The 21311-nt window shown below is 43.8% G+C and overlaps 1 protein-coding gene across 2 annotated transcripts in view; it reads right to left on the minus strand.

Moving 5' to 3' along the window:
- igsf9b (immunoglobulin superfamily, member 9b) overlaps nucleotides 1–21311 on the minus strand; it is a 49977-nt gene that overhangs the window by 26687 nt on the left and 1979 nt on the right. For both annotated transcript variants that reach the window (XM_035785538.1, XM_035785537.1), the window contains exons 2-3: nucleotides 13036–13131; nucleotides 11430–11636 (exon numbers count right to left, since the gene is read on the minus strand). In XM_035785538.1, coding sequence (XP_035641431.1) covers nucleotides 11430–11636; nucleotides 13036–13096 — 268 coding nt within the window. In that variant the 5' untranslated portion in view covers nucleotides 13097–13131. The remainder of the gene's footprint in view (nucleotides 1–11429; nucleotides 11637–13035; nucleotides 13132–21311) is intronic.

Consider the following 21311-nt stretch of genomic DNA (forward strand, 5'->3'; position numbering starts at 1 on the left):
ATACATTACAATACATTCATTACAGAATTCACAAGATACTAAGTGTGTGCCCTCAGGCCCATACTCCACTACCACATATCTACAACACAAAATCAAGGTGTATGTGTGTGTATTGTGCTTATGTTATCATGTGTGTATGCATGCCTCTGTGCCTATGTTTGTGTTGCTTCACAGTCACTGCTGTTCCATAAAGTGTATTTTTATCTGATTCTACTGCTTGCATCAGTTACCTGATGTGGAATAGAGTTCCAGGTAGTCATGGCTCTATGTAGTACTGTGCGCCTCCCATAGTCTGTTCTGGACTTGGGGACTGTGAACAGACTTCTGGTGGTATATCTTGTGGGGTATGCATGGGTGTCTGAGCTGTATGCTAGTCATTTAAACAGACAACTTGGTGCTTTCAACATGTCAATACCTCTCACAAATACAAGTAGTGATGAAGTCAATCTCACCTCTAGAGATTGACATGCATATTATTAATGTTTGCTCTCTGTGCACATCCAAGGGCCAGCTGTGCTGCCCTGTTCTGAGCCAATTGCAATTTTCATAAGTCCCTCTTTGTGGCACCTGACCACAAGTCTGAACAGTAGTCCAGGTGCGACAAAACTAGAGCCTGTAGGACTTGCCTTGTTGATAGTGCTGTTAAGAAGGTAGAGTGGTGCTTTAATATGGACAGATTTCTCCCTATCTTAGCTACTGTTGTATCAATATGTTTTGACCATGGCAGTTTACAATCCAGGGTTACTCCAAGCAGTTTAATCACCTCAACTTGCTCAATTTCCACATTATTTCTTACAATATTTAGTTGAGTGAATGATCTGTCCCAAATACAATGCTTTTAGTTTTTTAAATATTTAGGACTAACTTATTGAAACCAACTGCAGCTCTTTGTTAACTTCTTGCGTCGAGCCATCCCGGATCCGGTATCGTGACTACAGCCTCAAGCTCATTACCATAACGCAACGTTAACTATTCATGAAAATCGCAAATGAAATGAAATTAATCTATTTGCTCTCAAGCTTAGCCTTTTGTTAACAACACTGTCATCTCAGATTTTCAAAATATGCTTCTCAACCATTGCAAAACAAGCATTTGTGTAACAGTATTGATAGCTAACGTAGCATTTAGCGTAGCATTTAGCGTTAGCATTCAGCAGGCAACATTTTCACAAAAACCAGAAAAGCATTCAAATAAAATAATTTACCTTTGAAGAACTTCAGATGTTTTCAATGAGGAGACTCAGTTAGATAGCAAATGTTCCGTTTTTACAAAAAATATTATTTGTGTCAACTAATCGCTCCGTTTTGTTCATCACGTTTGGGTAAGGAAAAAATAAAAAATAAACAATTAAGTCATTAAAACGCTAACTTTTTTCCAACTTAACTCCATAATATCGACAGAAACATGGCAAACCGATGTTTAGAATCAATCCTCAAGGTGTTTTTCACATATCTATCGACGATAAAATCCTTCGTGGCAGTTGACTTTCTCTTCTGAAGAAATGGAACGCGCATGGACCTACAGATTACGCAATAATTTCGACACAGGACACCGGGCGGGACACCAGGTAAATGTAGTCTCTTATGGTCAATCTTCCAATGATATGCCTACAAACACGTCACAATGCTGCAGACACCTTGGAGAAATGACACAAAGGGCAGGCTCATTCCTGGCGCATTGACAGCCATATAAGGAGACATTGGAACACAGCGCCTTCAGAATCTGGGGCATTTCCAGTATGAAACTTCATCTTGGTTTCACCTGTAGCATTAGTTCTGGGGCACTCACAGATCATATCTTTGCAGTTTTGGAAACGTCAGAGTTTTGTCTTTCCAAGGCTGTCATGCATTCCATGCATAGTCGAGCATCTTTTCGTGACAAAATATTGCGCTTAAAACAGGCACGTCTTTTTATCCAATAATGACATAGCGCCCCCATAGGTTGAAGAGGTTAAGTGTTTCAGTCATTTCAGTTGCTGTAGTAGCTTAAGTGTATGGTGTTGAGTCATCCACATACAAAGACACACTGGCTTTACTCAAAGTCAGTGGCATGTCATTAGTAAATATTGAAAAAAGTAAGGGACCTAAACAGCTGCCCTGAGGAATTCCTGGTTCTACCTGGATTATGTTGGCTTCCATTAAAAATAGGCATCACTACAAAACGTACTGTGTGACCTCTTATACACTGTATTAGGCCCAGCCTTTGGTTACTATATCGTGATCACTACATCCGATGGATCTGGATAATGCTTTCAAGCACATTTCTGCAGCATTAGTAAAGATGTGATCAATTCATGTTGATTATTTCATTCCTGTGCTGTTTGTAACTACCCTGGTGGGTTGGCTGATAACCTGAACCAGGTTGCTGGCACTGGTTACAGTTTTAAACTTTTTGAAGCTTTTTCTTGAGTGGGCAGCTTGATGAAAGCCAGTCAATATTTAAATCACCCAGAAAATATACCTTTCTGTCAATATCACATACATTATCAAGCATTTGACACATGTTATGGTCCTTCTGTAGCTCAGTTGGTAGAGCATGGCGCTTGTAACGCCCGGGTAGTGGGTTCGATTCCCGGGACCACCCATACGTAGAATGTGACACATGACTGTAAGTCGCTTTGGATAAAAGCGTCTGCTAAATGGCATATATTATTATTATATATTATTATTATTATTATTATTATTATATTATTATTATTATTATTATTATATTATATGTTATCCAGATACTGACTGTTAGCACTTGCCGGTCTATAGCAGCTTCACACAAGAATGGGCTTTAGGTGAGGCAGGTGAACCTGTAGCCATTTACTTCAACAGTATTTAACATGAGATCTTCTCTAATCTTTACAGGAATGTGGCTCTGAATATAAACAGCAACACCCCCACCACTGGCATTTCTGTATTTTCTGTAAATGTTCTAAACTTGTATTACTACCACTGTATCATCAAAGGTATTGTCTAAGTTAGAGGTCGACCGATTATGATTTTTCAACGCCTATACCGATATCGATTATTGGAGGACCAAAAAAAGCTGATACCGATTAATCGGACAATTTTCTTTTTTGTAATAATGACAATTACAACAATACTGACTGAACACTTATTTTAACTGAATATAATACATCAATAAAATCAATTTAGCCTCAAATAAATAATGAAACATGTTCAATTTGGTTAAAATAATGCAAAAACAAAGTGTTGGAGAAGAAAGTAAAAGTGCAATATGTGCCATGTAAAAAAGCCAACGTTTAAGTTCCTTGCTCAGAACATGAGAACATACAGTATGAAAGCTGGTGGCTCCATTAAACATGAGTCTTCAATATTCCCAGGTAAGAAGTTTTAGGTTGTAGTTATTATAGGAATTATAGGACTATTTCTCTCTATACCATTTGTATTTCATATACCTTTGACTATTGAATGTTCTTATAGGCACTTTAGTATTGCCAGTGTAACAGTATAGCTTCCGTCCCTCTCCTCGCCTACTGGGCTTGAACCAGGAACACATTGACAATAGCCACCCTCAAAGTATCGTTACCCATCACTCCACAAAAGCCACGGCCCTTGCAGAGCAAGGAGAACAACTACTTCAAGGTCTCAGAGCGAGTGAAGTCACTATTAGCGTGCACCCTGCTAACTAGCTAGCCATTTCACATCGGTTACACCAGCCTAATATTGGGAGTTGATAGTCTTGAAGTCATAAACAGCTCAATGCTTGAAGCACAGCGAAGAGCTGCTGGCAAACGCATGAAAGTGCTGTTTGAATGAATGCTTACGAGCCTGCTGCTGCCTACCATCGCTCAGTCAGACTCCTCTATCAAATATCAAATCATAGACTTAATTATAACATAACACACGGAAATACGAGCCTATCGTCATTAATATGGTCGAATCCGGAAACTATCATTTTCGACAAAACGTTTATTGTTTCAGTGAAATACAGAACCGTTTCGTATTTTATCTAACGGATGGCATCCCTAAGTCTAAATATTGCTGTTACATTGAACAACCTTCAATGATATGTCATAATTATGTACAATTCTGGCAAATTAATTATGGTCTTTGTTAGGAATGAATTTCCTGCCGTACATACCTACACGTACGCTACGGTCACAAGACGCAGGCCTCCTAATTGTCCCTAGAATTTCTAAGCAAACAGCTGGAGACAGGGCTTTCTCCTATAGAGCTCCATTTTTATGGAATGGTCTGCCTACCCATGTGAGAGACGCAGACTCGGTCGCAACCTTTAAGTCTTTACTGAAGACTCATCTCTTCAGTGGGTCATATGATTGAGTGTAGTCTGGCCCAAGAGTGTGAAGGTGAACGAACCGCCCTTGCGGTCTCTGCCTGGCCGGTTCCCCTCTCTCCACTGGGATTGTCTGCCTCTAATCCTATTACAGTAAGTCACTGGCTTACTGATGCTCTTTCATGCCATCCCTAGGAGGGGTGTGTCACTTGAGTGGGTTGAGTTACTGACGTGATCTTCCTGTCTGGGTAGGCGCCCCCCCTTGGGTTGTGCCGTCGCGGAGATCTTTGTGGGGTATACTCGGCCTTGTCTCAGGATGGTAAGTTGGTGGTTGAAGATATCGCTCTAGTGGTGTGGGGGCTGTGCTTTGGCAAAGTGGGTGGGGTTATATCCTTCCTGTTTGGCTCTGTCCCGGGTGTGTCATCGGACGAGGCCACAGTGTCTCCTGACCCCTCCTATCTCAGCCTCCAGTATTTATGCTGCAGTAGTTTATGTGTCGGGGGGCTAGGGTCAGTTTGTTATATCTGGAGTACTTCTCCTGTCTTATCCAGTGTCCTGTGTGAATTTATTTATGCTCTCTCTAATTCCCTCTTTCTCTATTTGTTTCTCTCTCTCGGAGGACCTGAGCCCTAGGACCATGCCTCAGGACTACCTGGCATGAGGACTCCTTGCTGTCCCCAGTCCACCTGGCCGTGCTGCTGCTCCAGTTTCAACTGTTCTGCCTGCAGCTATGGAATCCTGACCTGTTCACCGGATGTGCTACCTGTCCCAGACCTGCTGTTTTCAACTCTCTAGAGACAGCAGGAGCAGTAGAGATACTCCTAATGTTCGGCTATGAAAAGCCAACTGACATTTACTCCTGAGGTGCTGACTTGCTGCACCCTCGACAACTACTGTGATTATTATTATTTGACCATGCTGGTAATTTATGAACATTTGAACATCTTGGCCATGTTCTGTTATAATCTCCACCCGGCACAGCCAGAAGAGGACTGGCCACCCCTCATAGCCTGGTTCCTCTCTAGTTTTCTCCCTAGGTTTTGGCCTTTCTAGGGAGTTTTTCCTAGCCACCCTGCTTCTACACCTGCATTGCTTGCTGTTTGGGGTTTTAGGCTGGGTTTCTGTACAGCACTTTGAGATATTAGCTGATGTAAGAAGGGCTATATAAATATATTTGATTTGACTTCACACAGTTCACAATGAGCCAGGCGGCTGCACATATGCTGCATATACCCTGACTGCTTGCACGGAACACAAGAGAAGAGACACAATTTCCCTAGTTATAGGAAAATCATGTTAGCAGACAATATTAACTAAATATGCAGGTTTAAAAATATATACCTGTGTATTGATTTTAAAGAAAGGCATTGATGTTTATGGTTAGGTACCCACTCATCTGCAAAATCTTTAAAAAGGGGTAAGCCACGCTTCAGGGACAAGAGGTAAATACCTTCATCCAAACCTTCAGGAACTCCGCTGCGGGGGAGAAAAACACCATCAAAAGCGCATCATCACCAATGGTTCACTCTCTCCCGCCGAAACCAAAGCCGGGGCTTCAGGCTGCCCCGGAATGATGTAATCCGATTCAGACTCTGAAAACCCGCCAATCAGGGATAGTATATCGTCCTCGGAATCCAAACTCTGAACACAGGTAAAGAAACCGGAATGAGCCAAACTCAGCTGAGATGACACCCCTATCAACTCCAGCCATCAATCTTCCTCACAAAGTCAGCCCGGCCGGAGACAATGGTCACACAAAATATTCCAAACCAATGCCTCCTGAGTTTTTTTCCACCTCTGGCAAACAGGACAGCACTCATGAGTATCATTCATTTTCATTGTGAAACCATATGCCATAAGCCACGGTCAGTGGTTCAAACTCAGCTGGTTAGCCTTTTTGAACTTACTCTTGCCACTGACCATCTTACTCAAGCAAGGAGCATTAGCTACACAAGCAGAGGTCGACACCTCGGATGTCAGAGTTGGGGCCGTACAGTCCCAGCGTTCTGCCCAGGATCAAAAGCTGCACACCTGCGCTTTCCTCTCCCATCGTCTTACCCCTGCTGAGAGGATCTATGATGTCGGAAATCGAAAACTCCTTGCTGTCAAGATGGCGTTGGAGGAGTGGAGGCAGTGGTTGGAAGGGGCAGAACACCCATTCTTAGTGTGGGTGGACCATAAGAACCTGGAATATCTCCGCACCACCAAGCACCTCAACTCTCGGCAGGCTCGTTGGGCCCTGTTATTCACCCGGAGGGGTTCCGGCTAACCAGATGTTTGTTCTGGACTCTGGCCATTCCCCTATCCTGGAATGGGCGCATTCCTCTCGACTGACCTGTCATCCAGGCTCCAGTCAGACCCTGGCTTTTGTTCGACCCCGCTTTTGGTGGCCTTCCATGGTGCCGGATGTCTCCGCATTTGCCACTGCCCGCACGGTGTGTGCACAAAATAAGACCCTGCAGCAAGATATGGCTGGCCTATTTCAACCACTCCCTGTTCCTCACCGCCCCTGATCCCATATATTGGGCTCCCCCCATCAGACGGCAACACTACTATCATGACGGTGGTGGATAGGTTTTCCTAAAGCCGTCTATATTGTTCCCCTTCCCAAGTTACCCTCAGCCAAGGACACGGCTCAGCTCATGGTGCAGCACATCTTCTGGATCCATGGACTTCCGGGCGACATGGTCTCCGATCAGGGTCCCCAGTTCTCGTCCCGGTTCTAGAAGGCGTTTGCTCCTTCATTGGGTCGTCGGCCAGCCTGTCCTCTGGTTTCAACCCCCAATCTAACAAGCCAATCAGGACCTGGAGACGGCCCTTTGTTGCCTCGTCTCCACCAACCCAACCACCTGGAGCCAGCAACTCGTGTGGGTTGAATACGCCCGGAACACCCTTCCCTGCTTGGCCACTGGTCTTTCGCCCTTTGAGTGTTCCTTGGGATATCAGCCCCCGCTCTTCCCCGAGCAAGAGGAATTCAGTATACCCTCTGCCCAGATGTTCATCCGCCTCTGTCGCCGTACCGGGCTGCTCTTTTGAAGACCACATCGAGGTATCGCAACAAGCGATCGCCACCGGACCCCTGCTCCCCGCTAGCGGCTTGGGCAGAGAGTATGGCTCTCCACTCGGGACCTGCCCCTCCGAGTGGAGTCCCGTAAACTTTCCCCCCGTTTTATCGGCCCATTCCTCAACTCTAAAATCCTTAGCCCCTCTGCTGTTCGCCTTCTGTTGCCCCACACCCTCCGTATCTATCCTACGTTTCATGTGTCCAAGATAAAACCTGTGTCTCACTGTCCTTTATCTTGTGTTTCCAGGTCCACACCTCTCCCCCATCTCATCGACGACCATCCGGCTTACACGGTGAGGCGCCTACTGAGTGTTCGACCTCGAGGCAGGGGATACCAGTACCTGGTTGACTGGGAGGGTTATTGCCCAGAGGAGAGGTGCTAAGTCCCTGCTAAGAACATCCTGGACTCAGCCCTCATTGCTGAGTTCCACCGCCGGCACCCTGGTCCACCAGGTATGTGCCCAGAGGAGGTCCTGTCACACACTGATGGGTTTCACCTGTCTTTGTGCTTGTCTCCACCCCATTCCAGGTGTGGCCCATCTACCCGATTATCCCATGTGCATTTATACCTGTGTTCTCTGTTTGTTTGTTGACAGCTTGTCTTGTCTTGTCAGGTTTTACCAGCGTGCTTTCCCGTCTTCCTGTTTTCTCAAGTTTCTGTTTCCTAATATTCCCAGTTCTGACATTCTGCCTGCTCTGACCCCGAGCCTGCCTGCCGTTCTGTACCTGCCTGACTCTGACCCGATTACGAACCTCTGCCTGCTCTGATCCCGTTCTGTACCTTACTGACTCTGCCCTGGATTACGGACCTCTGCCTGCCCTTGACCTGTCTTTTGCCTGCCCCTTGTTTGGTCAATAAACATCTGTGATTCTAGCTGTCTGCATCTGGGTCTTATCCTGAGTTCTGATACTTTCAATTTATAACCCTCTCCTTGTTGTAAACTACTCTTCCAACAGTACAGGTGTTGTATCTTAATTTGATCATCCTATTGTTGCAGGAAATGCACATTTGTAGTGTATTCAAGGTTTAAACTTTCCACTTTTAACATTTCAGACTTGACATTCCCTATCCAAAACTGCATCAACCCCTAATTTTTTAAAATTATAATCCAAACAAAAATGCACATTTCCTGTTACTGCATGATTATTTTCCTTCTGTGAGAAACTTAGATGAACTCAGATTAAGATCCTATATCTGTAGGTAACAGAGGCCTGGCTCAACCAAAGCTCCTCTCTTCTCCTGGGTGAAACTCAAGCCAAGTCTGGGACAGGTCTGGGATAAGGTAGAACCTCCCAGGCAGTGCTTGGGGCTTAAAGAAGGACTTCACACAAAAGCTCCCAAGCAGCACAATACTGGGCCTGATCTCATTCCCATGGGATACACCTACAGCGCTGTGAGATGAAGTAACAGAACCTTTGTCCTGATGGAGTAACTTAGAGCTGGAGAACATGAGATCCACGGGTCTAGCCTGCATTCTTCTCATATTGTGTCACTGTTTGGCAAATGTCTCCCTGGTCCAGATTGCTGCTGGATCATGTGGGTCAGCCTCAGCTGCCACCTCTCTGTTTGGCTCTCTCCTGGCTGAGTTGGTCGAATAGGGTCATGTTTAGTAAGGCATTGTTGACCAACGTAAAATGTCAATTCCAATTAAAAGATGGTGGAGGAACAAGGCTCATTAATTGAGGTTCTTTAATGTGTGTATTTGTATGAGGGCCAAACAAGGCCATGACTCCCCCGGTGTTCACTGCTCACACTGAGACAGAATGATGGGGGCCTGCTGGGCTGAGTCCGGGATTTTGCCGCTGTCGTTCTACCCCCAGGAGGGTGTGCCCTCCACACCGTCTCTACTCATTTACTTCAGTGGAGAGGACACATTTGATCTGCCCTTTTTAGAGCAAGTGCCCCTGACAGCGCGGCCAGTGAATGGAGACTCACATTTCCTCAAAAAGCACAACTCCAACAGACTTCACTAGCCGAGTTCTCTCTACTTCAGTATTTCAGTGACTATTTATTTGTCTCTTCCTCTTTGTTCTCAGGTGATTGATGTTCAGCCCTCCAGGGCATGTTTAGAAAAGAGACATGGAGGAAGAAGGATGTGGCACTGGGCAGACTCCTTCAAAATGGTTTCTCTCCAGAAATAAAAGATTTGCAGAGCAGCCTGCACAAGTAATCTGTCTGTTTCAGAGCGAATGGCTTCTAATGGGGTCAACAGAAGGACATTACTCTGTTGCACAGACACAGACACAGCAAGCACTCCTCAAGCACTCACTGTAATCTGAAATACACTTGATATCCTATCTGAACAATTAGAGATTAAACGTATTACTTTATTATACCCCCATCCAAGATAATGCTTCCTCTCATTCTTTCATGAGACACTATTAGAATGGTGGATGGCGTCAGTGCAAGATTGTACATGAGAGATAGAGCAGTCTCATAAACTCTTAATAAGGATGAAAAAAAGCTAGGCATTTCTTCATATTACTAAAAGGTTTTGTGCTTGTTAGTCCCTGAGCATAGACAGCTTGAGACAAAGATCAGGAAGTGGTTGTGTTTCATACTGTCTAGTGAGGTGGGGCTGTGGTTCAATCTGAAATCCCCCATACATTTTAATTTGATGGTAGAATACATTAGATCCGCAGTGCTGATACGCTTCACATGTTGCCACCTGCCTCCAAAAGGAGGGGAGCTGAGAGGATATGAGGCAGACAGGGGTTAAGCAGACCCCAGACACACAGAGAGAGAGAATATCCCTCATCAAAACCAAGTCCTTTTTGATTTCTAACAAACCGTTAGATTGTTGTTGTTACTTTCCTGTTGTTTTTACCCCCATAGCCTCAGTGATGAATTATGGGTTATGTTGCATCACATGATTGCCTTAAAACAATAACACTGGGGTTTATGGGTGGGTCAGAAAGACGGCCAGACATCTGTTGGTTATGCTCTTCCGGCCATTCCTGAATTGTCAGAGCCTGGTCAGTGTCCAGTGCACGCCAGGGTCCATTTGATCTTTAGTGTGATAGCTGAAATCATCTACTGATTGTTTTTAAGTGAAAACCAACTGTAGGTGGACTTGAAAGGCTTCCTACCAGGTTCAGTGACCTCGATGAGAGAATATGGGATTTTGGAGGCACAAGTACTGGCGTGGGCTCCGTCAGAGGAAGGGGTGGATGTGATATAGACCTTTGTCTTTTGTTCTCTGAGAGACAATGACTGGATTATGGTACTCTAGGTAAGAAAACAATATTATTCCATATACTTCATTCATTCTCCATACAGCAAAGCAACCTCTTCACTGGGTCACCAGACCACCAGCCCCCACCCCAACCAAGCCTGTCTCAATTCAACCATACTTTTTTACCCCCCTGCACTCACACACATATGCATGCACACACAAAAACACACAAACATACATACATACATGTGCACACACCCACACACAGCCCCGTCCGTCATCCCACCTCCCTGACTGACCCATTAACATATTTACATCCTCACCCAAGCCCTGCCCCAGTCCCCTGCCCCTGTCCCTGCCCCGGTACTATGAAGGCCCTACCACACACCCAGACACACAGTGTAATTACAGGGCTCTTGTTTGGGTGGATTACCTATTTGGGGTATTCTCACCACTAAACCCCCCAGCATTCATAAATACCATTGTAGCCCCCTTCGACTTCCCCACCCCCACTCAAAACAAAACAGCTGTACTTAAATCACATTCCCAGCCAGCTACTAGTGAGGGGAAAGAAAGGCTCAAAGGAAGGTAATTGAAAGTTGTTTTAAGACAATGTGACCTTGTTGCACAGAATCTCTTCAGATATAATCAGAGAAATGCGTATTTTTCAGGTCCTTGTCTTGAGGTTAAACTCTCCTTTGTCCTTCTCCCATACGATACACTGAGGAATGTAGAGACTGCACTGGGGTGTTGTATGCAGGCAAATGGCTCCCAATAAACCAGCAGGACAAAAGATTAAATTGCACCAGGACTCAAAGTGAGACCCAAAAGGTTCAAATGTTCAGCCATGTTGTATAACTGCAATTGCCACAGTGTATTTGCTATGCATTGTGTAATTTGAAAGAAGCAGTGATAAGACATAGATCTGGGACAAGAGGACTCACCCTTGTAGTTGGGATGCACACGTGGTGCGTACACTCCGAATTTGATGAGGATGGGAACATTGTAACCCAGACGAACCCACTCCACCACGTGCAGTGGGAACAAGTTTGGGGTGGTTACTCCTGTAGAAAGGGGGTTAAGACTGCAACCTAGCTCTGCAGTCCCCCCAACCCTGGCTCGTACCACCGCCTCCACACCCTGGGACGTACCTGAGGAGAAAGCACATAGGTTGCAATAATACAATGGTGGTAGGCTGAGCATGACTGGTGAATCGGCAGTAAAACATGTTGATGCCTGAAGAGTCAACAGTCAAGATCCACATGTGGATCTGTTCCACATAGGTTTGAGTCTCATGCAGAGCCAGATACATGCTGAGTTTTCTCCAAAATGCATTCTGTGGAATTTCTGGTTCTGAAGATATTGAGTAAATATTCACTTGATTTTTTGCAGGGCCGAGAACCGATGATAAAATTGTTTAGCAGCCAGCAACAGCTTGGCTCCTTTATGAGAGGGAAGGGGAGGACAAGAAACAAGAAACAAGAAACAAGGCTAAACCCAAAAGGCAAGGATGGAAAAAAACTGGAAGGACATTGAGAAACGAACATGCAGTAAAGGATAAGAGATTAGAGTAGATAGCATAAATATTGGATGTCAGCCTGCATATTTCCAATGACTGTGTTAATCTCTAGAGTATGCTTAGTTTAAAACAGACATACAGGGGCCATGTAAAACAATGACACACCATTTGGGGACAAGACCGCTGGACTGCAACTCTTTAAACATGTTTCAATTCCATTAACGACACATGAGCCAGAGCCTGAGAGCCTGGCAGTGTTGTGTTGTCTCTGTACCTCGTCTGGCCTAGTGATTAAGCACTAATCTCAAAGGGGGACACTCCCTGATAGAGGGCAGGGCAGCAGGCCCCTCACCGCTCCCTCCCACTCCGCCACCCCCTGGGGTCCACACATGGCTTGCGCTCCACAAAACTCCCCTCCCCCTAGAAGCGTGCCTTTGGGATGGGGCCAGTATAAATCCCAGACTGATCTTAATCCGCACCCGTAGATTTTTTTTAGAGTAGGATTTCACCCCATTCCCTTGTACACACTTGTGTCTAGACCCCCAGACCTCCTCCTCATCACTTTCCCCAATCCAGGCCATGTGTACATAGTGGCAGATGTCAGAGATTTATCCGTATGAGGCTGTGAATCATATGTTCTAGGGAGTACATTCAGAAAATTCCACTGGCCAGTACATGAGAGTCAAGGGCTATGTGAACAATGAATCTAAAGAGAATGGTATAAACTACAGAGTAAAATACATTGGTAGTTAAGGGTAGAAAAGGATGCAGAGAGACAGAAATGGAAGATAATTAATTGGATGAGAGGGTTTCTCTGATAATTAATTGGATGAGAGGTTTTCTCTAGAGGTACATTTTACATGATACATTTTTATGGTGTATAATTGAACTACAGTGTTGTACCATTGTAATAGAAATGTATGAAGTGAATTACTTGGGTAGCTAGGAGAGCAAGGCAGGTGTAAGGAGAGAAACCAATAAAAATGTGATGAGCATAGCAAATCTTCCCAGATGTACAGTATGATACTTACGCAGCAGACAGAGGGCAACAACAGTGGTGACACCCAGAAGCCACAGTCCCTCCAATCCCATGGCCGTCCCTCACACACCTTCACACATCTCCCAACCTGAAAACACAGAAACACAGACATTCAATTCAAACCTCTGACATACAGTAACACACAGCCTTCAATACTGTACAAGGACCTTCCCACTGATTCTGGCATCAGACAAGACCAAGGTAATCGTCCAAGTTAACATCAACCCTAAAGTATTTCATAATCCCTACTTTAAACTGGATTCCAGTCTGTTGATCACTTGATAACTGACTTCATTCTGTAAATAATCTTTGCACACTGCAAATGTGATGTCTGATCTGTGGTTGGGATTTGGGAAACATGCTTATTCAAACTAGCATTGGGAGGGGAAATATTTCCTCTGAGTGACCCTGTTTGTGTGTGTGTGTGTGTGTGTGTGTGTGTCCCTGTCACTGATACGGTCAAAGAGATTTACCTTCTGCCTCTGATTGGTTCAGCTCATACCGTAGGTCTCCTATCATGCTAACTGGGCTAAAAGCTATAGACACGTGACACGTGCAAGAGGAAAACACCAGCTACATCTCTGTTTACTGACTGGCTATCTCAACCTGGAATATACAATGTCTGAGGTCATCTGCCTTTGGCCTAAAGAGCAGGAACCCAGACTTTATCAAAGAAATTGGAAATACAGACATTGTCATCCTACAAGAAACATGGTATAGAGGAGATCTCATCATCCCAACCCCAGTCGTCATCATCCCAACCCCAGTCTAGTCTTCATCCAAACCTCAGTCTAGTCATCATCCCAACCCCAGTCTAGTCTTCATCCCAAACCCAATCTAGTCTTCATCCCAAACCCGGTCTAGTCTTCATCCCAACCCCAGTGTTCAATGCACTTTCAATTCATTTCTCCTCTTGAGTTTCAATGTAAAAAATGGTATAGTCCAGAGTTTTTGAGAAGAGAACCCTGTAAATGCAAGGGAATTTAATTTATATCTCTGACATTGTGCAGTATTGCTCCGACCCACTGAATACGAACAGGATATTACAGTAACAAGACTGCTCAATAATCAATTTCCTAGAAAGTCAAATGTTTAGAGCCTGACAATAAAATGGGTTAATAAAGCTGGGAAAACTGAATCTGTGCTACACTGTCTGGTCAGTGATGTGTTAAGGTTGCAACCTACATCTTCAAAATCTACAATTTAAATGATCCCCTTCCCTTTCTTAGAAAATAATGGAATGACCCCTCCCATCCCCACATACACACTGTATTCTCCCACACACTTTATTCAGAGCCACTAATACCAGCTTATCACTAGTGTAAGTTAATTACACTAATATAAGGAGGCTATTTTTGGAAAGCTAACAGCAGCATATTACGCCAACTCAACTCACGTGACACATTTGGTGCTCTAGTGTCGCATGTTAGTTTGCCATTTCATCATGTAAAAACTGGCGCACTAGTATTATCCAGCCCTAACTCCAGGTTTGGCAATTTACCTGTGCTGAGACGGGAGGAGTGGCAATATTTGAGGTGCGTCCTTGACCTATCTAGCCATGACCCACAGTTTACATGGAAGGAGAGATGTGCCTTTTGCGCCGGTGAATCTCGATAAAAAAAAGGTTTCCCCCAATTTGGTTTAATTTGATTAAAAACTAAGCATAGCCTACCCTCCCTTTAATCAAGGCTGGTTTAGCAGCATCGCATAGGTGTGTCTTTTTATCCTGACCATTAGCCAAAAGTACCCTATGAATAAAGGGGTTTTAATATGGTCTACTGAGAGTGCTTTGAGGTTTTTTCCCTCACAATTCACATATCTGAATTTCACTTGTTCAAGTAGGCCAGGGGATGGCAATAGGTGGCCCGCGGGCCAAAACTGTCCCGAAAGTGATTTTTTGGGGGCCGACTAAAGTCTTTAGGATTTTCGTTTTTAGTAAAAATAAATACTGTAAAATCACCAGGAATTCAGCTAAAAGGTATTCCCACGAATAAATAAAAAGAGACAAAGTTGAGTGTGTCTCAATCAAATACAATCTTTTTTTGGGATTAATTGTGGTCAATTGGCAGTGTACAAATTATTTAAATCACTCGGACAAAAATTGGCCAGCAGCTGAATCTAGCTGCCTAATCCTGAAGTAGGCTATCCATCCCCATTTGCAATGAGCGCCTCTCTTCCGTTTACCAAAGACACACTAGAATCTTCCTCGTACATAGGAATTGATACAATTGACGAGGGGCAGGATGATACCAGTATCATTGGTATCGTGGCAAGGAAACCAAACACAAAGCGGATTTCACTTCCTCTTTTTTTAAACAATATATTTTATATATTTATAAATATCCTATTGGAAGTTACAGTCTTGTGCCATCACTGTAACTCTCATACAGACTCAGGAAACACAACCCTGCAAAAGCTTCTTAACACACTGCTCGCTTAACCCAAAGCCAGCCACACCAATGTGTTGGAGTAAACACTGTCCAACTGGCAAACTTGTCAGTGTGCATGAGCCTGGCCCGCCACAGGAGTTGCTAGAGCGCAATGGAACAAGGACATCCCAGCCAGCCAAACTCCTCCCTAACCCAGATGATGCTGGGCCAATTGTGTGCCGCTTCATGGGTCTATTGGTCACGGCCAGCTGTGACACAGGCTGGGATCGAACCCGAGTCTCTAGTGACGCCTCTAGCACTGAGATGCAGTGCCTTAGAGCGGTGCACCACTTGGGAGGTGGATTTAACTTCTTTAGAAAAACAGCATGTTTTGTGGAAACAAACATCATTATGTTGTCATCCAGAGTCACATTTATTTATTTTCCATGCTATAGACGGGTTGGTTGATTAGCAACAAAACCGACGTGTGTACAACAAATGGTGCAACACAGACAGGCTTGGCTTAGATTGTTGACAACATGTAAACTATATTTAGTCTACGATGTTTATTGATAACATAAATCAATTCGCACAATGATCACTTGTTGTCTCTAAAAAATATTGTTACACTGTTACAGCGAATTTGAGCCATATTATATTACCAAAGACATGACGTTAGTCAAAACACCTCAACACAAGACATGGTATCAAGAACAAGATCAAACTTGCTGGAACGAGCCACTTACGATTTCCCACATGGTAGTCATTGTTGCTAGCTATCTGGCCGTCCAGAATCACAACAACACATGGCCTTCTGCCTCTTGAAGCATGCGCATCGTTTTCGTGACGTTGTCAGCGAACCCATCTATAGCACACAATATTTTAAATACAGCATGTTTTTAAAGGACCAAAGAGTGTGGTCTACTTCATGTTTACATTTTTGCCATGGAAAGAATATTACGGTATTGGTATCGTCACAGCCCTACAATTAACAGGAGCCTAGTGTTTTGTATAGATGTGCAAATGTTATGCAAAAAGACATTTAGGCCTACAGTACGTGTGCAGTCTGCACAGAGTGCCATAGAATGAGAGAAGCAATTTATGATATCATGTTTCTGACCCGATCATATTTAGCAATATTGTTTGATTGATTATTTTTCGTTTAACTTGATAAAAAAACTAACTTATTATAAAAATTCACTGTCTATGGGTTTATGGTGAGAATGTACAGTACATGGCTCAAATGCAATGCAATTTAGTCTGCTATTTCCGGAGAAGTGCAAATATGATCTGTGAGACAGTTCCATGATGTTTATAAAACATTACATTTGAGAGCAGTATAACTGTGAGTGGACATATATTGGATCCAGCTCCTGTGAAAAGTTTGGATGTGTGTAAAACCCTCCATCGTCTCTGTATTATACGCCCACACTGAGCAATTATTGTGCCTGGAACTGTATTTATTTCAATTTTATTTTACCCCCTTTTCTCCCCAATTCCGTGGTATCCAATTGTTAGTAGTTACTATCTTGTCTCATCTTGTCTCATCGCGACAACTCCCATACAGGCTCGGGCTCCCGTACGGGCTTTCGAAGGTCAAAAGCCATGCATCCTCCGAAACACAACCCAACCAAGCCGCACTTAACACAGCGCGCATCCAACCCGGAAGCCAGCCGCACCAATGTGTCGGAGGATACAAGGTGCACCTGGCGACCTGGTTAGGGTGCACTGCGCCCGGCCCGCCACAGGAGTCGCTAGTGCGCGATGAGACAAGGATAACCCTACCGGCCAAACCCTTCCTAACCCGGACAACACTAGGCCAATTGTGCGTCGCCCCACGAACCTCCCGGTCGCAGCCAGCGGCGACAGAGCCTGGACGCGAACCCAGAGCCTGGGCGCGAACCCAGAGCCTGGACGCGAACCCAGAGCCTGGACGCGAACCCAGAGCCTGGACGCGAACCTAGAGCCTGGGCGCGTGCCCTAGAACGCTGCGCCACTTGGGAGGCCCTCTGTAACTGTATTTAGGCATAGCCTATTTAAAACAAGTTGTTTCATAATACCGACTTTTTAGGCCTACTGAATTTAATGTTGCTTATTGACAACATTTGACATGTCTTGTGAGAGACCCGTTGACAGGGGAGTGTCCAGTCTACAGACCCTGCAGAGAGAGCCTGTAGGGGTCAAAGTCTACAAGTGTAGACATGAGAGACATAGGACAGCCCCCACCACTATTCTGTGGCTTCAGGTACAACCTGTTTCCCATGGCAACAGAACAAGGCACAAAGTCCTTTAAATGCAAACAAATGAGGCCTACAAGTTTAGCTCAAGACGCTACATACATTGTATGTAGTAATGAGGGGTTACATACTGTAGGTCACTGATAGTATGTATATAAAATTATAGTGCTAGTCATCTGCTGATGCACAGTACACCATCTTCCATAATGTCAAAGTGTCTTTCCTCTCACAATGGAAAAGAAAATTGGGTGCATTTACAATGATTATCTCTCTATTTTTAACTAAACAGAGGACTCAGAGTTCTTTCTGAAAGCATATATTCAGACATCATTGCAATTATGGGACCTGCTCAACAAGAGTTTTTCTTTTAGTTTTTTGAGTAGCTGGTTTCATACCAATACACCTTGTAAATGATTATTAATTGTCAGCTTAGATGTCTACTTTTGAATTATGTTCATATTGCCCAACAGTAACTTAAGTTCCTTTCACTAAAAACTAGCTTTAGTTTAGAGGGTTGGGAATGAGTGGTAGCTAAGACCATTTTACACAGTCCCGAACAGCAGACAAATGCAGCTCTGCCAACACAGGGAGCAGATGAACCAGGGGTCTGGGGAACTGAGGAGAGGGGAACCTGGGGGTATCTGAGGGGAAGACAGAAATGACATAATAATGTCTAAGAAGCCATTGAGGGTGATCTGGACCGTTCTGCCAAACTGAGTAAGCTGATACACAACTGATACACAACCACAGACACTCATATAGTCTGGGCTTTTGCTCCCATAAGTTTGGCAATCAATGCAGTAGACTAATGCACACTTATATTTTACTTTGTAATGACAGTGTAAGGATTTTTAACCTTGTTAAGACTAGTTGCATCTCTTACTGGTCTTCAATGAGACAAATTACCTTGGACTGCACACTTGTGAACACCTAGTCTAATCCAGTACTGCCGCTCCCAACCTTAATAGTGTAATCAAATTAGAATTCAAAGTTAAAGGGCATCTGTCAGCAGCACACTGTCCTGGATATGATTGTACAAACACTTGGTGCATTTATTATTTGGCACTGCTACCCCTAGCAGACTGACAGTCTTTGATCCAGCTGACAGATGCACTATACCAAAACTCTCCCCTTCCATCCATCACCTGTGAGAGAGCCATCATACATAACATCCATAATCTATCAATACTGTTATGTCTACTCCTTAGTAAAGTGTTGAAATCATGTCAGCAACTACTGTACCCTAACCCTCTAGAACATTCTGTTTACAGGAATGCTTGCCATTTTGATCACATTATAAATAACATGGACGGTTTATCCCATCCAAATGTGTCACACACTTGCAGTAGAGCTAAGGGAGCAGACAACGAAGAGGGCCAAGCCGGATAACATACCAGCAGGTAGGCTGCAGCACAGTTTGAAGAGCCCTACATTAAGAGGTGAAAAGGTTGAAATGTGGAGGGAAATAATCCACCCCAGGCCAGGCCAGTAGTAAACCCACTGAAAGCAGACTTGAAAAATGAAGGTGAAGTTCAGATCAAAAGGATTTCCATTGAGATCACAGCTTTGCAGCTAGAATCACACCCAGACAATATTGTGAATTTACACCTCAAACTCATTAAAAATCTACCTGACACTATCCATCTGTTTTACTCTCTACTTCCACTCATCTGGCAATACATAACCCTAACCCTAAGGAAATCCTATTGGCATAACGGCCAAGGCCCATCAGTGATGGTGGTGACAGAGATGGAACTGATAAGCAGCTATATTACTTTCTTAGTAATCCTGGTTAATCCTGCTTGGGCCATGGCCTCAGAACAGGCCAGCTGGGTTTGAGGGGAGAACTTGACAAACTGAGGACCATATCACAGGTGCAAAGAAAGAACACACCTACTATTAAATCATAAACAAAGGAAACAATTCATCCACTCCACATCCCACGAGACTAATTCTTAAAAGCAAAAGGTTTAGGCCAACAACCTAAACTTTACTGACCAAATGAGGGAGTACTGAGACCAAACTCTTATTTCAAGATGTAATGGAAAAAGAGACATCGGAGGAAGCATTTCCTACTTCTTAAAAGGTCTGAAGGTTCCACCATTTCCACTCTGATATCAAGTTCAAGTTGAAGGAAAAGCTCCTAGTAGATTTAGCTGTAGCACAAACTCATTGTGTGGAGTGTGTAAACTTTTATTTTCCGCTTCTTTGTGTTGCTTTGTCTAAAGATACCCAAAGTGCTGTAAAAAGGAACAGTAGAAAAATATTTTCCAAATCCATACAGGGCATTTAAAGTTATACGTTGCTCAAAAATACCCCAAAATTATGTGTATCCCTCAGTTCCCCACTGCAATGATGGAGTGTGTAGACAGAGTATAGTCATCTATTAATCTACTACGTTCCTCACGGTTTCGTCCCTTCGTCGTATCTTTCTTCTCCTCCCTACCACATCCACTCAGTTTGAGCGCTCCAGACAAAAGCGCCTTTTCGTGGGAAAGTCCAACGTATAGAGGACGTGTCGGGGTCCCTGACAAAAGACAAACGTTATGCAACGGAACACGTCCTTAGACAAAGGCAATGTAATGTTGCATATCCAACAGTTATACAACATTACATCCACCAGTTATGCTGTTCAAGTTGAAATGTTATTGTCACATGCACAAGTACAGTGAAATGCTTCATTTTGAATGTGCTATTTTGCCTCTCCAGAAGTGTGTTTCTTATCAAGTCTATAAAACCCTCAGTGGAGAAGTGGATCAGCCTGGTATCAGTTGAGACTCATTAGGTCTAAATGTTGTGTACCGACATCCTCCTTTAATTTGACCAGCCCTTTAGAGTGGTTTGTCCCACCCTATGACCTCTGGTGGCCAGGCAAATCCTAATTCAGGCCAAATCATGGGGACATAAAGCTGCTTACAGACACTGAACTGAGGTGAACAGAAAGTGTCTCAAGGCATAGATAGCTGACTGCTGCACCTGAGCTAGAATAGTTCACACAAATGACCACGTTGGTTTTGTTAGAAGGTGAGAGACAAAATCAAGATGCTACCCCAATGTCTTGGTTGAGCCAAAGAAAGCTAAAATAACACTAAAGAACCCATTTGATTCTGGAGGTTCATTTGTACCTAACCAGGTCAACTCTTACCGTCTAAGACTGAGGAAAATATTCAGAGCTGCCAACAACACTGCAGATTGAAATAGCTATGTCTATACTATGGTGCTATTGACACTGCATTCAGCAGAATATTTCTTTCTTTGCTCCCTCTCATAAATCTCCTTCAGGTTTCCCCAAAAAAACTATAAGCGGTTTTGTTTCAAATCCATGCAAGAAACAAAAAAGTCAATTATATATGCTTTAGTACACCTCAATGCTAAATAAGTCATTACCCAACATTTTAAAACAGTGTAAAAAGTTAGACCTTCTCTAAACAAGTATGCAGAACATTGAACCACAGAGTATGGTAAATAACGAAGGCCCATGGATGAACTGAGCGTTACAGTTGGACTTTGGTAACAAAGGTCAAAACCCTGATTATTTAAATCTACAAAATTAGCAATAAAAATCACCCATCACTCTGTTATAATGGAAACTTTTACTAAACCATGAAATAAGTGCCATGTTAGAGAACTAAACTTTTTAGCATCAATGATGCCCTTGTGTC

Source organism: Oncorhynchus keta, chromosome 14 (assembly GCF_023373465.1).
Source record: "Oncorhynchus keta strain PuntledgeMale-10-30-2019 chromosome 14, Oket_V2, whole genome shotgun sequence".
Lineage (NCBI taxonomy): Eukaryota > Metazoa > Chordata > Actinopteri > Salmoniformes > Salmonidae > Oncorhynchus > Oncorhynchus keta.